The following is a 14,237-nucleotide window of genomic DNA, read 5'->3' on the forward strand; positions in this document are numbered from 1 at the left end:
GAGACGTTGTCCAAGATGGCATGCAACTTGGACAGCATCCTCTTTTCAGACACCACCGTCAGAGAGTCCAGTTCCATCCCCACAACATCACTGGCCTTACGAATGAGTTTGTTGATTCCGTTGGTGTCTGCTACCCTCAGCCTGCTGCGCCAGCACACAAGAGCAAACATGATCGCACCGGCCACCACAGACTCGTAGAACATCCTCAGCATCGTCCAGCAGATGTTAAAGGACCTCAGTCTCCTCAGGAAATAGAGACGGCTCTGACCCTTCTTGTAGACAGCCTCAGTGTTCTTTGACCAGTCCAGTTTATTGTCAATTCGTATCCCCAGGCATTTGTAATCCTCCACCAAGTCCACACTGACACCCTGGATGGAAACAGGGGTCGCCAGTACCTTAGCTCTCCTCAAGTCTACGACCAGCTCCTTGGTCTTTTTCACATTAAGCTGCAGATAATTCTGCTCACACCATGTGACAAAGTTTCCTACCGTAGCCCTGTACTCAGCCTCATCTCCCTTGCTGATGCATCCAACTATGGCAGAGTCATCAGAAAACTTCTGAAGATGACAAGACTCTGTGCAGTAGTTGAAGTCCGAGGTGTAAATGGTGAAGAGAAAGGGAGACAAGACAGTCCCCTGTGGAGCCCCAGTGCTGCTTATCACTCTGTGGGACACACAGTGTTGCAAGCACACATACTGTGGTCTGCCAGTCAGGTAATCAAGAATCCATGACACCAGGAAAGCATCCACCTGCATCGCTGTCAGCTTCTCCCCCAGCAGAGCGGGGTGGATGGTGTTGAATGCACTGAAGAAGTCAAAAAACATGACCCTCACAGTGCTCGCTTGCTTGTCCAGGTGGGCATAGACATGGATCAGCAGGTAGACGATGGCATCCTCAACTCCTAGTCAGGGCTGGTAGGCGAGCTGGAGGGGATCTAAGTGTGGTCTGACCATAGGCCGGAGCAGCTCCAGAACAAGTCTCTCCAGGGTCTTCATGATATGGGAGGTCAATGCCACTGGTCTGTAGTCATTGAGGCCGCTGGGGCGCGGCGTCTTCGGCACAGGGACGAGGCTGGATGTCTTCCACAGCACAGGAACCCTCCGGAGCCTCAGGCTCAGGTTGAAGACATGGCGAAGTACTCCACATAGCTGAGGGGCACAGGCTTTGAGCAGCCTGGTACTGACACCATCCAGTCCTGCAGCCTTGCTCGGGTTGAGACGTTTCAGCTGTCTTCTCACCTGTTCAGCCGTGAAGCCCACTGTGCTGGTGTCGTGTGGGGAAGGGGTATAGTCATGAGAGCAGGGTGGGGGACTGTGAGGAGGGGTAGGAGGGGACTGTGGAATATGTGTTGGTTGGGGGCCGACAACAGGTGACTCATGTGGGGGATGGGCAGGGGCCACAATGTCAAATCTGTTAAAGAACAGGTTAAGTTCGTTGGCCCTGTCCACACTGCCTTCAGCTCCTCTGTTGCTAGTTTGCCGGAACCCAGTGATGGTCCTCATCCCATTCCAGACCTCTCTCATGATGTTCTGCTGGAGTTTCCACTCAGGCTTCCTCCTGTACCTATAAGTTTTGTTTACAGTTACTATTTTGTAGATTTGCTAAGTATGCCCTCAGAAAAGGAATCTCAGGGTTGTACGTGGTGACATGTATGTACTCTGATAATAAATTTTACTCTGAACTTTTAAACTTTTGAATTTGATCATTGAAAGATGTTTGGTATTTAGATTACACTTAAACCATCCTTTTCCCTGTGATGAGGTTGTAGTGAGGTTGCCTACCTTGTGGGAAGAGACTGTTGAAGGGCTTCAAAGACTGAACAGTCGAACTCCGAGCACAAGGACACTGAACAAGTTGAGGTGCTCAGACTCTGCACAGTAATTGATACTGTTAATGTGAAACCACAGGGCAGCTGCACTTCCTCTTCTGTTACAATCTTTGCTGGTCAGTAAAGGGTATCTTATTTGAAAAACAAGGCCTTCATCACAGCATGACACACAGACTCTACCAGACAGTAGTGATTCCTGCCCTTCACAGTCCTGGCCTACCTACAGTTGGCACCAACAAGCACCGGAGAGATACTATCAATTCTGTCTCTGCAAAATCCTCCAGATCTACTGTCAAAATAACAAACCACCAGCAGAATTCTCTTCCAGGAGAACATCTCCATCATGGAGGCACTAATTACACTCGGTCAGCTCTGTCGGGCAGATTGGTTGTTACATATCTAAAACGAAATATTTTCTTTCCTTTGAAATAACCTGGAGGTAATGCTGCATATCCCCAGGAAATCTATCACACGAGGTTTCTGGCTTCTATCTGGACTGAACTGGTGTTGCAGACAGAGTTGCAGGAAGGTGCGGATTGATAGGGACAGATGTTAAATTGGGGGAACAGTCACCATGACAATAGGTTAATGTGAGAAACTGAGGTGAATAATTGGAGCAGGAGGTTGTATTGTTCCGTTCTCTCAAATAGAACAAATAATTTACAGAGAGGAAGCCATTCAGCCCATCGCACCTGAACCTTTGTAAAACACACCTGATACTCTCATATGCTGTATGTGACTCCAGACCTACAACAATATGGTCATCCCTTACCTGCTCCATGAAATATTCCAGCCTTCAACTCTGTTTGGGTTCAGTTAGGGATAGGCACTAAATACTGGCTTTGTAGCAGCCTCCACATCATAGGATCAAAAACTAAATACTGTATCTCCTGTAAGGTTTGTCGGAGTGAAATGGAAAATATTTTACAAATGAAGAATTTTCAGTGGGGTTGTACTCTGAATAGATTTCAGAGAAGAACTGGTGGTTGTGTGGCTGATGAACTGATACTTCCATGAATGGAATATAACATCAGTCATGTTCAAAAACTGTGATATCTGTGATGTTAGAGGTAAGGAGCGATGAACGATGCATCAAAAAGGCAGATAATTATAAACAGTTTGGCAGGAAGTTTCAAACTTGCGTGATATTGGCAGTGCTGGAACAAAGAGAGCACAATTTTGTAAATTGCTTTGTTCTCAAGTTTCTATTCAAGTTCAGTTGTACTTCACTGACCCCATAACATAGCCTGAACCCAAACAATCAGAAGTTTCACATTCCCTTGAAAAAGTTATGGACCAATCAAATGGTAATGCTACAGAAACACATCACTCAGTGCAAGATGACTCAAACGTTTGGAGCAAGCAACCCGATGATCGGTAGGATAGTGGCTTCAGTTAGTTGTGCATGTGGAGGAACAGGTCATGGCTGGAAGTTACTCAGCATTGACATCGCTCTGACAGGAGTTGGTGTCTGTATGCTAAACGGTTCAGTGAGTGGCAGTTCTGCAGGCAAAATTGTCTTGTTAATGAGAGAGATCAGAGAGGAATTGCCAGACTGGTTCAAGGTGACAGGAACTTAAATAATCAGACATTGCAGCTGTGTGTGCAGAAGAACATCTCTGAACTCACAGTATGTCAAACCTTGAAGAGCATGGGCTACAGCAGCAGAGGAGTATAAACATACAGTCAGTCAACACCTTATTTGAAACAGGAGGTAGAATACATCACAAAGTGGCCACTGTGTGTATATTCTGCATTCTTTACAATTAGAAAAAGTATTTTCTGTAGCTGGAGATGAAAACTGAGCAGCCTGTCTTCCTCTGACATCACTTTCAGTGAACCATGTAACTACACACCAAAGTCCCTCTGTTCTAAAACACTCCCCATTGACTGTGTAAACTTAATCTAGATTTGTCTTTCCAGAATGTAGCTTCTCTCCTTTACCTGAATTAAATTCCACTTGCTATTCCCCAGCCCACTTACTCAGCTGATCAATATCCTAGTTCTTATGTTCTTATTTTGTTTTGTGCTTATAGAATCAATAAATTATGATGACAACCATTTGTGGAAAATAAGTTTATTATAATTAATAAGTCAATTTGTGTCCTGGATGTAATCACACAGCCACAGCTCACAACACTGAGGTAGATTCACATACTATTGATGCAATAATCAACAGAAGAGTAAGTCTGTGATCTCAAGAAGAAAATGTGTTCTATTTGTAGTTGGTGTGAAGAGAATTCAGTATCATTAATGTAATAAGGGATATGTTGACACCCTCTCTCTCTACCCCTCTTTGCTTTGAACATATACCCTATTACCTTTGGGGTCAATCTCTGACAAGCCCATGAGGCACAACAACCTGTAACTGACCAGGCCGCCCTTTCCAACTGCAGTACCTGTGAGGCAGAAACATTTCAATCTGAATGGAAAATCTATGTGTCTGTTAACACCTAAACTGTAGCTTCCCCTTTACTCTTATACCTCATTTCACTATTCCCCTTCCTATGTCTTGACCAATGGGAACTCAGCTCAAAATATCTCTTCTCCTTGTCACTCTAGTTCCCATTTTTGGCCCATTGGTCATGATTGTTTTCCTATCAGCTTTCTTGCAGCTCATCCCATTCTATTCCAGTCCTTCCTGAGCAATCTCAACAAAGGTACCAGTCAGAAGGTGCAGAATGTCCCTGCAGTACCCAGTTAGTCCCAGAACTCACCTCGATGTCACAAGTGACCTGGGTTGCAGTTTCAGTTTTTTAATGAAATCTGTTGTTATAATTCTGAGATACCAGCTGAACGGGCAGAAAGATTACCTACAATATTCAATCTCTTTTGTAAAATGTCTGTGTTTTCCTGTTACGGAGTGTCAGCAGAAGACAAAAATGCTAAAACAATATTCAGATAACTCATTCTCACTCGCAAATGTTTAGTCATCAACTGCAGACACCCTGCTTTAAAAACTTGGTTCAATGATTATGTTAAAGCCAAGTATGGACAACAGATGAAAGCTCTGCAGTGGTTCTCATGTTAAAAATACATTTCATAAAAATATTTCATTCTGCATTGTCACCTCTGGAGAGGAATTTACTCCTCTTTGCCGATCTCTGTGGATCTTTCTTATTTTTGTTTGTAGAGTTTGTGCATAGATGACAAATGAATCATTTTCCTATGAAAGAGCTGGTCTGAAAGAAGAGAAAATATCTGTTATTTTTAAACAATTTCTAATATTATTTGCTTACATCAGAAAAGCGTTTAAAGTTTGTGGAAGCTTCCAGAATTAATTTTTTAGGACCTGGTGTTTGCCCACATGTATTTATTATATCTGACACTCAATAGTGAACCATGGCTCTGCCCTGTGATAATTGTAAACATCACAATTAAAGGATGATACGGTGGATCACATTGACAAAGGAAGCGATAAATTAAATAGAAATGTTAGAAAGTTAATGCATTCACATTTCCTGACAAATGATCAGCTCAGCAACGATTTACAGAAAACATTGTAATCTGTACGACTGAGATAGAAACATAGAAAATCAACAGCACAATACAGGCACTTCAGCCCACAATGCTGTGTCAAACATGCATGTACTTTAGAAATTACCATGGGTTTCCCATAGCTTCTATTTTTTGAAGCTCCATGTATCTATCCAGGAGACTCTTAAAAGAGCTTATGGTATCTGCCTCCACCGACATTGCTGGCAGCTTATTTCACGCACTTACCACTCTCTGCGTAAAAGATTTACCCCTGACATCTCCTCTATACCTACTTACAAGCACTTTAAAATTGTGCCCCCTTGTGTTGTCATTTCAGCCCTGGCAAAAAAGCCTCCGACTATTCACATGATCAATGCCTCTCATCATCTTATACACCTCTATCAGGTCACCTCTCATCCAATGCCGTTCGAAGGAGAAAAGGCCAGGTTCACTCAAACTATTCTCATAAGGCATGCTCCCCAATACAGGCAACATCCAGGTAAATCTCCTCTGCACCCTTTCTGTGGTTTCCACGATGTTCTTGTAGTGAGGTGACCAGAAGTGAGCACAGTACTCCAAGTGGGGTCTGACCAGGGTCCTATATAGCTGTAACATTACCTCTCAGCTCTTAAACTCAATCCCACGGTTGATGAAGGCCAATGCAGCATATGCCTTCTGAACCACACAGTCAACCTGCTCAGCAGCTTTGAGTGTCATGGACTCGAAACACAAGATTCCTCTGATCCTCCACACTGGCAAGAGTCTTACCGTTACTGCTATATTCTGCCATCATATTTGACCTACCAAAATGAACCACCTCACACTGATCTGGGTTGAGTTCCATCTGCCACCTCTCAGCCCAGTTTTGCATCTTATTGATGTCCCACTACAATCTCTGACAGCCCTCCACACAATCCACAACACCCCCAACCTTTGTGTCATCAGCAAATTTACTAACCTATCCCTCCACTTCCTCATCCAGTTCATTTATAAAAATCACGAAGAGAAGGGGTCCCAGAACAGATCCCTGAGACACACCACTGGTCACCGACCTCCATGCAGAATATGACTCATCTACAACCACTCTTTGTCTTCTGCAAGCAAGCCATTTCTGGATCCATAAAGCAAGGTCCACTCGGATCCCATGCCTCCTTACTTTTTCAATAAGCCTTACATGGGGTAGCTTATCAAACACCCTGCTGAAATCTATATACACTACATCTACTGCTCTACCTTCATCAATGTGTTCCGTCACATCCTCAAAAAAGTCAATCAGGCTTGAAAGGCACAACCTACCTTTGACAAAACCATGCTAATGATTCCCAATCATATTATGCCTCTCCAAATATTCATAAGTCCTGCCTCTCAAGATCCTTTCCATCAACTTACTAACCACTGAAGTAATACTCACTGGTCTATAATTTCCTGGGCTATCTCTACACCTTCTGTTGAATAAGGGAACAATATCTGCAACCCTCCAATCCTCCGGAACCTCTCCTGTCCCCATCGATGATGCAAAGATCATTCCCAGAGGCTCAGCAATCTCCTCCCTCGCCTCCCACAGCTTCCTGGGGTACATCTCATTCAGTCCCAGAGACTTTTCTAACTTGATGCTTTCCAAAAGCTCCAGCACATCCTCTTTCTTAATGTCTAAATGCTCAAGCTTTTCAGTCCACTGTAAGTCACCCCTGTAACCACCAAGATCCTTTTCCATAGTGAATACTGAAGCAAAGTACTCATTAAGTACCTCTGCTATCTCCTCCAGTTCCATACACACTTTTCCACTGTTACACTTGATTGGTCCTATTCCCTCACGTCTTATCCACTTGCTCTTCACATACTTGTAGGATGCCTTGGGGTTTTCCTTAATCCTGCTCACCAAGGCCTTCTCACGGCCCTTTCTCCTGATTTCATTCTTAAGCACCTTCTTGCTAGCCTTATAATCTTCTGGATCTCTATCATTACCTGGTTTTTTGAACCTTTCGTAAGCTCTTCTTTTCTTCTTGACTAGATTTACAACAGCCTTTGTACAACATGGTTCCTGTACCCTACCATTCTTTCCCTGTCACATTGGAATGTACCTATGCAGAACTCCATGCAAATATCCCCTGAACATTTGCCACCTTTCTTCTGTACATTTCCTTAAGAACATCTGTTCCCAATTTACAATTTCAAGTTCCTGCCTGATAGCGTCATATTTCCCCTTGCTCCAATTAAACTCTTTCCTAACTTGTCTGTACCTATCCCTCTCTAATGCTATGGTAAAAGAGATAGAATTGTGATCACTATCTCCAAAATGCTCTCACACCAAGAGACCTGACACCTAACCACGTTCATTTTCCAATATCAGATCAAGTACAGCCTCTCCCCTTGTAGGCTTATTGTGTCAGTAAACCTTCCTGAACACACCTAACAAACTCCACCCCATTTAAACTCCTAACTCTGGGGAGATGCCAGTCAATATTTGGGAAATTAAAATCTCCCACCACGACAACCCTGTTATTATTACACCTTTGCAGAATCTGTCTCCCTATCTGCTCCCCGATGTCCCTGTCACTATTGGGTGGTCTACCAAAAACACCCAGCAGAGTTATTGACCCTTCCTGTTTCTAACTTCCACCCACAGAGACTCAGTTGGCAATCCTTCCATGACTTCCTACTTTTCTGCAGCCGTGAAACTATCTCTGATCAGCAGTGCCACGCCCCCACCTCTTTTGCCTCCCTCCCTGTCCTTTCTGAAACATCTAAAGCCTGGCACTCTAAGTAACCCTTCCTGCCCCTGAGCCATCCAAGTCTCTCTAATGGCCACAACATCATAGTTCCAAGTACTAATCCATGCTCTAAGCTCATCCGCTTTGTTCATGATGCTTCTTGCATTAAAATAGACACATCTCAAACCATCAGTCTGAGTGCATCCTTTCTCTTATCAACTGCCTATCCTTCCTCTCGCACTGTCTCCAAGCTTTCTCTATTTGTGAGTCTGTGAGCCAACGGCCCCATCCTTCGTTTCTTCAGTTTAGTTCCCACCCCCCAGCAATTGTAGTTTAAACTCTCCGCAATAGCCTTAGTAAACCTCCCTGCAAGGATATTGGTCCCCCTCGGATTCAAGTGCAACCTGTCCTTTTTGTACACGTCATGACCACCCCAACAGAGAACCCAATGATCCAGAAATCTGAATTCCTGCCCCCTGCTCCAATCCCTCAGCCACACTTCTATCCTCCACCTCATTCTATTCCTATACTCATTGTCACGTGGCACAGGCAGTATCCCGGAAGTTACTACCTTTGAGGTCCTGTGTCTCAACTTCCTTCCTAACTTCCGGTTTCCTGGACCTCCCTTTTCCTACCTATGTCATTGGTACTAATATGTACCACGACCTCTGGCTGTTCACCTTCCCACCTCAGAATATCATGGACGTGATCAGAAACATCCCGGACCCTGGCACCAGGGAGGCAAACAACCATCTGTATTTCTTTCCTGCATCCATAGAATCGCCTGTCTGACCCCGTAACCATAAAGTCCCCTATTGCTATTGCCTTCTTCCTTTCCCTATCCTTCTGAGCCACAGGACCAGACTCTGTGCCAGAGGCAAGGCCACTGTTGCTTCCTCCGGGTAGGCAGTCCCCCCCCCCCTCCACGCAACAGTACTCAGACAGGAGTGTTTATTGTTCAGGGGGACAAAGATACACAGACCACTACATTTATACAGTGTTACACTTCTGTAAAAGTTCTTCCCTGCTTGTTCCAAAGCCGACTTTCCAGATGCCTTCCATATCACAGGACATGAAGAGCCTGGTTGCCGTCCTCAGCTCCTCACTTCCAACAGACTTTTTTTTTTATTTTGATCCCATGCCTTCCTTTTCCAAAGCCGTGAACTCCACTTCTGGACTTCCATTGAAACAATTTTGTCAGTAACATATCCAGTGTTGTCATTATTACCTTTCGGGTCATACCCAAACTGGTCAGAGTCACATTTATTAGGAGTCACTCTTGGCCTAAACAAGGCAGTGAACATTGTTCCTGAGGTAACCACACTTTCAGACAGCAATCAGACATAACCATATTGTGTAGAGCAGCGTTCCATTTAAATCTCTTTGCCTGGATACTGGACTTCACCCAATTTTTATTCACTGAACGTGTGCTGCATTGTGACTGATGCCAAAATTTTCTATTAAAATTGTGAAATTGAGTGAAATTACCTGAAAAGCAGCATTCTGAGATTTTGGACACAAAGTCACACAGTAAAGAGGAATCTGTGTAGTTCCTGTCAGGGTCCGCAAAGGAATTTGCAAATGTTATGTCACTGCCACAGTGATCACCGGCGGGGTTGGGGGGGGGGCGCGGGCACCAAACCTTCAAACTTTCTCTCTGGCACACACAGAACAGCCGCATGAAAGGCTGTCACGGGGCTGAGGGAAAATGGTGGTGAGGAGGGACAAGGTGATCTTCTGAGTGTCTGAGCACCCCACGTGACGATCTAACACAATCCAACCGTGTGCAGGGAGTGGACCCCTGTCACAGTGAGGTGTGGGCTTCTCAGGGGACAGAGATCACAGCCTGTGTTTGGGACAAAAAGGATTTGAACTGTGAAGGGACACTCCTGATGAAATTTCCATTGACCACTGGGACTGCACATGCCATGTACCAAGGCTCTCTGATGTCTCATTGCCATTAGTTTTATTAACAATGATGTTTTAGATATGTGACTGATTATTTCATTCAGTATGAGATTGATTACACCATCAGCAACATCTGTTATTTACCATCTGGTGTTCTTATTCTGGAAACAGGTGGATCCAAAGTGTGTCAAGTAGTGGAAGTTTTGATTTTTGAGTTCTGTGTAAACAAGCCATCACACACTATTTATTTATTTATTTACTCGTGTACAGCGTGGAAGGCCCTTCCAGTCCTTTCAGCCATGGTATCCAGTGACCCCTGATGTATCCTGAGCCTATTGGTAGGAGAACTTACAATGACGAATTAACCTACCAACTAGTACATCTTTATACTGTGGGAGGAAACCAGGGCACCCAGAGGAAACCTACGCAGTCACAGACAGAATGTACAAAATTCTTTCAGGCAGTCATGGGAATTGAACCTGTGTCACTGGTACTGTACAGCACTGTGCTAACCACTATGCTACAGTGTCAATCAGCTTAGGTATGTTCCTGACTAATGTTTGTGATGCAGTTTAAGCATTAAAATGAAATAAAGTTCTTGGAGGTTTAGATTAAGTAAGATGTCTGTCTATAACAAAATAAAAGCAGAATGCTGATGAGTGTTCTGTCATTCCCATGTCATGGCTCACACCAGTGGTTTCTACACATTGAGTTCCTGCAGCAGTTTGTTCTTTTTTCTAGATTCCAGCATCTGCAGTCTCTTGCTATCCAAATTGTTTCAGTGTTTGAAGGATATTTTTAAATTTCATGGAGGAGACAGAATTACCATGAACAACTGGGACAGAAATTTAGTGAAAGTTCTCCAGTGCCTCTCACCTCGGAGTTACCTTGTATCTGCTGGATTTCATGAGGGTTTGACGGTGAGATTCATCTTTTGTGTTTCTATTTGATTTTGGAGGTGCCAATTTTTGTTTTCCCAAACCTGTTCAGAGAGAGGGAACCTCAGTCAGTTTTCCTTTTAACTTCCCACATTTAACAGTGAATTTTGCATTTGTACTTCAAGATCCCTGTATTCCACAACATTCATCAGTGCCCTGTCATTCATGTTATAGGTACTACCCTGGTTTGAATGTCCAAAATACAACTCCTCACACTATCCAAGTTGAAAATCTTTTGTTATTACTCAGCCCATCTCCCTAACTGATTAGACCCATTTTAATTCTTTGTAACCTGCTTCATTATTAATAAGATCACCTAAACTATCACCTATTGTGTGAAGACAATAACCTATCCCTCAATGTCAGCAAGACGGAGGAATTGGTTGTTGACTTCAGAAGGAGTAGCGGACCGCATGACCCCATTTACATCGGTGGTGCACAAGTGGAACAGGTCAAAAGCTTTAAGTTCCTCGGGTCAATATCACAAATGACCTGACTTGGTCCAACCAAGCAGAGTTCACTGCCAAGAAGGCCCACCAGTGCGTTTACTTCCTGAGAAAACTAAAGAAATTTGGCCTGTCCCCTAAAACCCTCACTAATTTTTATAGATGCACCGGAGAAAGCAATCTTCTAGGGTGCATCACAACCTGGTATGGAAGTTGTCCTGTCCAAGACCGGGAGAAGCTGCAGAAGATCGTGAACACAGCGCAGCACATCACACAAACCAATCTTCCGTCCTTGGACTCACTTTACACCGCACGCTGTCGGAGCAGTGCTGCCAGGATAATCAAGGACACGACCCACCCAGCCAACACACTTTTCGTCCCTCTTCCCTCCAGGAGAAGGCTCAGGAGCTTGAAGACTCATACGGCTAGATTTGGGAACAGCTTCTTTCCAACCGTGATAAGACTGCTGAACGGATTCTGACCCAGATCTGGGCCGTACCCTCCAAATATCTGGACTTGCCTCCTGTATTTTTTTGTACTACCTTACTTCCCATTTTTCTATTTTCTATTTATGATTTATAATTTAAATTTTTAATATTTACTCATTTTTACTATTTTAATATTTTTAATATTTAATATTTGTAATCCAGGGAGCAGGAAGCGCAGAATCAAATATCGCTGTGATGATTGTACATTCTAGTACCAATTGTTTGGCGACAATAAAGTACAAAGTATAATCTTATATCATCAGAAAACTTGCTAATCCTGTCACCTGAGGCACCACACTAGAGACAAGCGTCCATTGGAAGATTCAGCCATCAATCATCACCCTCTATTTCCTATCATCAAGCCAATTTGGAATCCACCTTGCTATCTCCCTCTGAATCATAGTTTCTTCACTGGCCTCCCATAAGGAACAGGACTGCTCTTGTTCAGGCTATCTCCCTTTGAATCATAGTTTCTTCACTGGCCTCCCATAAGGAACAGGACTGCTCTTGTTCAGGCCCTTGGGCTTAGCCACCTTAATGCACGTCAAGGCTGCAAATACTTCCCTCCTCATAAGATGCATGAGATCCAAAACTTAATGGCTTATTGCCCTCATTCCTTTGGCATCCATGATATTGTCCTCCATCAACACTAAGGGAAATAGATATTAAAAGTCTACTGCAGCTGCAAAGGAAGGAGACCCTGAAGATCTTTAGGAGGACATATTTTCTCTATATACTTAAATTCACTGTTAATATAAATGAAGAGTCCTCTTGGAATTATTATCAAGTCTTCATGCCAAAACCATCTCAAATCCCCTTTTTTTGCCCTCCTGCTTTCCTTAAGTTTTCTCTTAAACATTTTCTATCCATCAAGGGATTCTTTTGTATCCAGCCGCCAGAACTCAATGTGCACTTCATCCTTTTTTCCTGACTGAAGATTCAATATCTCTCTTCTGCCAGGGTTCTCTGAACTTGGTATGTCTACCCTTCAACCTAACAGAAACATGCTAGCACAAGATATGACTCTTGATACAACCTTGTTAAAAGCCTCCCAACCTGACTGGCAATGCTGTTGAGTTCAATGCTGACAGGCAACTCCTGCAACGCTGCTGGCGTCAAAGTGTATCAGTCTCTGCTGTTCCTTTGGATTCATCAGATGAGTGGAGAGGGGGAGCTTGCTGCAGTGCCTATAAAAAGTTTTTCTCCCCTTGGACGTTTTCATGTGTTACTGTTTTACAACACTGAATCACAGTGGATTTAATTTGACTTACTTTTGACACTGATCAACAGAAAAAAAAACTCTTTTATGTCAAAGTGAAAACAGATCTCTACAAAGTGAACTAAATTAATTACAAATATAAAACCCAAAATAATTGATTGCATAAGTGTTCACCCCCTTCAATATGACACACCAAATCATTACTGGTGCAGTCAATTGGTTTTAGAAGTCACATAATTAGTTACATGGAGATCAGTTTTTGGAGACCTGTGTGCAGTCAAGGTGTTTCAATTGATTGTAGTAAAAATACACCTGTATCTGGACGATCAAATACTGATGAGTCAGTATCCTGACAAAAACTGCACCATGAAGACAAAAGAACAGTCCAAGCAACTCTGCAAAAAAGTTATTGAAAAGCATAAGTCAGAAGATGGGTACAAGCAACTGGATATCCCTTGGAGTACAGTTAAGTCAATCATCAAGAATGGAAAGAATATGACACAGCTGTAAATCTGCCACGAGTAAGCCATCCTCAAAAACTGAGAGACCATGCAAGAAAGGATTGAGGAAGGGAGGCCACCAAGAGACCTATGACAACTTTGGAGGAGTTGCAAGCTTCAGTGGCTGAGATTAGAGAGACTGCGTATACAATTGTTGCCGATATGCTTCACCAGTCACAGCTTTATGGGAGAGTGTCAAAGAAAAAGCTACTGTTAACAAACATCACATGAAATATTGGCTAGAGTTTTCCAGAAGGCCTGTGGAATACTTTGAGTCTGATGAAACCAAAATTGAACTGACTTGAAGGGGGTGAATACTTAAGTAATCAATTATTTTGTGTTTTATATTTGTAATTAATTTAGATTACTTTCTGGAGATCTGTTTTCACTTTGACACAGAAGTCTTTTTCAAAAAAGCCAAATTAAATCCACTGAGATTCAATGTTGTAATAGACCAAAATACGTAAACCTTCAGAGGGGGTGAATACTTTTTATAGGCACCGTACATGGGCGACAGCTTGCTCTCCATAGTGTGCTGCCAAGGCTTGCATGTCTTGACAGCTAGAATGTAGCGTCCATGGTCGACCCTCACCGATGGAGGCCTTACAAAAACCTCCCACCTGCCAATTTTCCTTTTGCCTTTAAATAGAATCACCCAGTCAACTCCAGCTAGATCCTGCCTAATACCCTAAAAGTTGGCCCTGCTGCAGGTGAAGACTTTA

The 14,237-nt window shown here is 43.3% G+C and overlaps 2 protein-coding genes across 2 annotated transcripts in view; both read right to left on the reverse strand.

Moving 5' to 3' along the window:
• The window catches only part of LOC140200569 (uncharacterized), a 556,670-nt gene that overhangs the window by 463,533 nt on the left and 78,900 nt on the right, over positions 1-14,237 (reverse strand). The gene's annotated exons all lie outside the window — the stretch shown is intronic.
• Positions 3,928-14,237, reverse strand: part of LOC140200567 (uncharacterized) — a 60,297-nt gene continuing 49,987 nt past the window's right edge. Inside the window, exons 12-13 of the mRNA XM_072264080.1 lie at positions 10,801-10,906; positions 3,928-5,010 (exon numbers count right to left, since the gene is read on the reverse strand). Of these exons, the coding sequence (XP_072120181.1) occupies positions 4,995-5,010; positions 10,801-10,906 (122 nt within the window). The 3' untranslated portion in view covers positions 3,928-4,994. The remainder of the gene's footprint in view (positions 5,011-10,800; positions 10,907-14,237) is intronic.

Source organism: Mobula birostris, chromosome 7 (genome assembly GCF_030028105.1).
Source record: "Mobula birostris isolate sMobBir1 chromosome 7, sMobBir1.hap1, whole genome shotgun sequence".
Lineage (NCBI taxonomy): Eukaryota > Metazoa > Chordata > Chondrichthyes > Myliobatiformes > Myliobatidae > Mobula > Mobula birostris.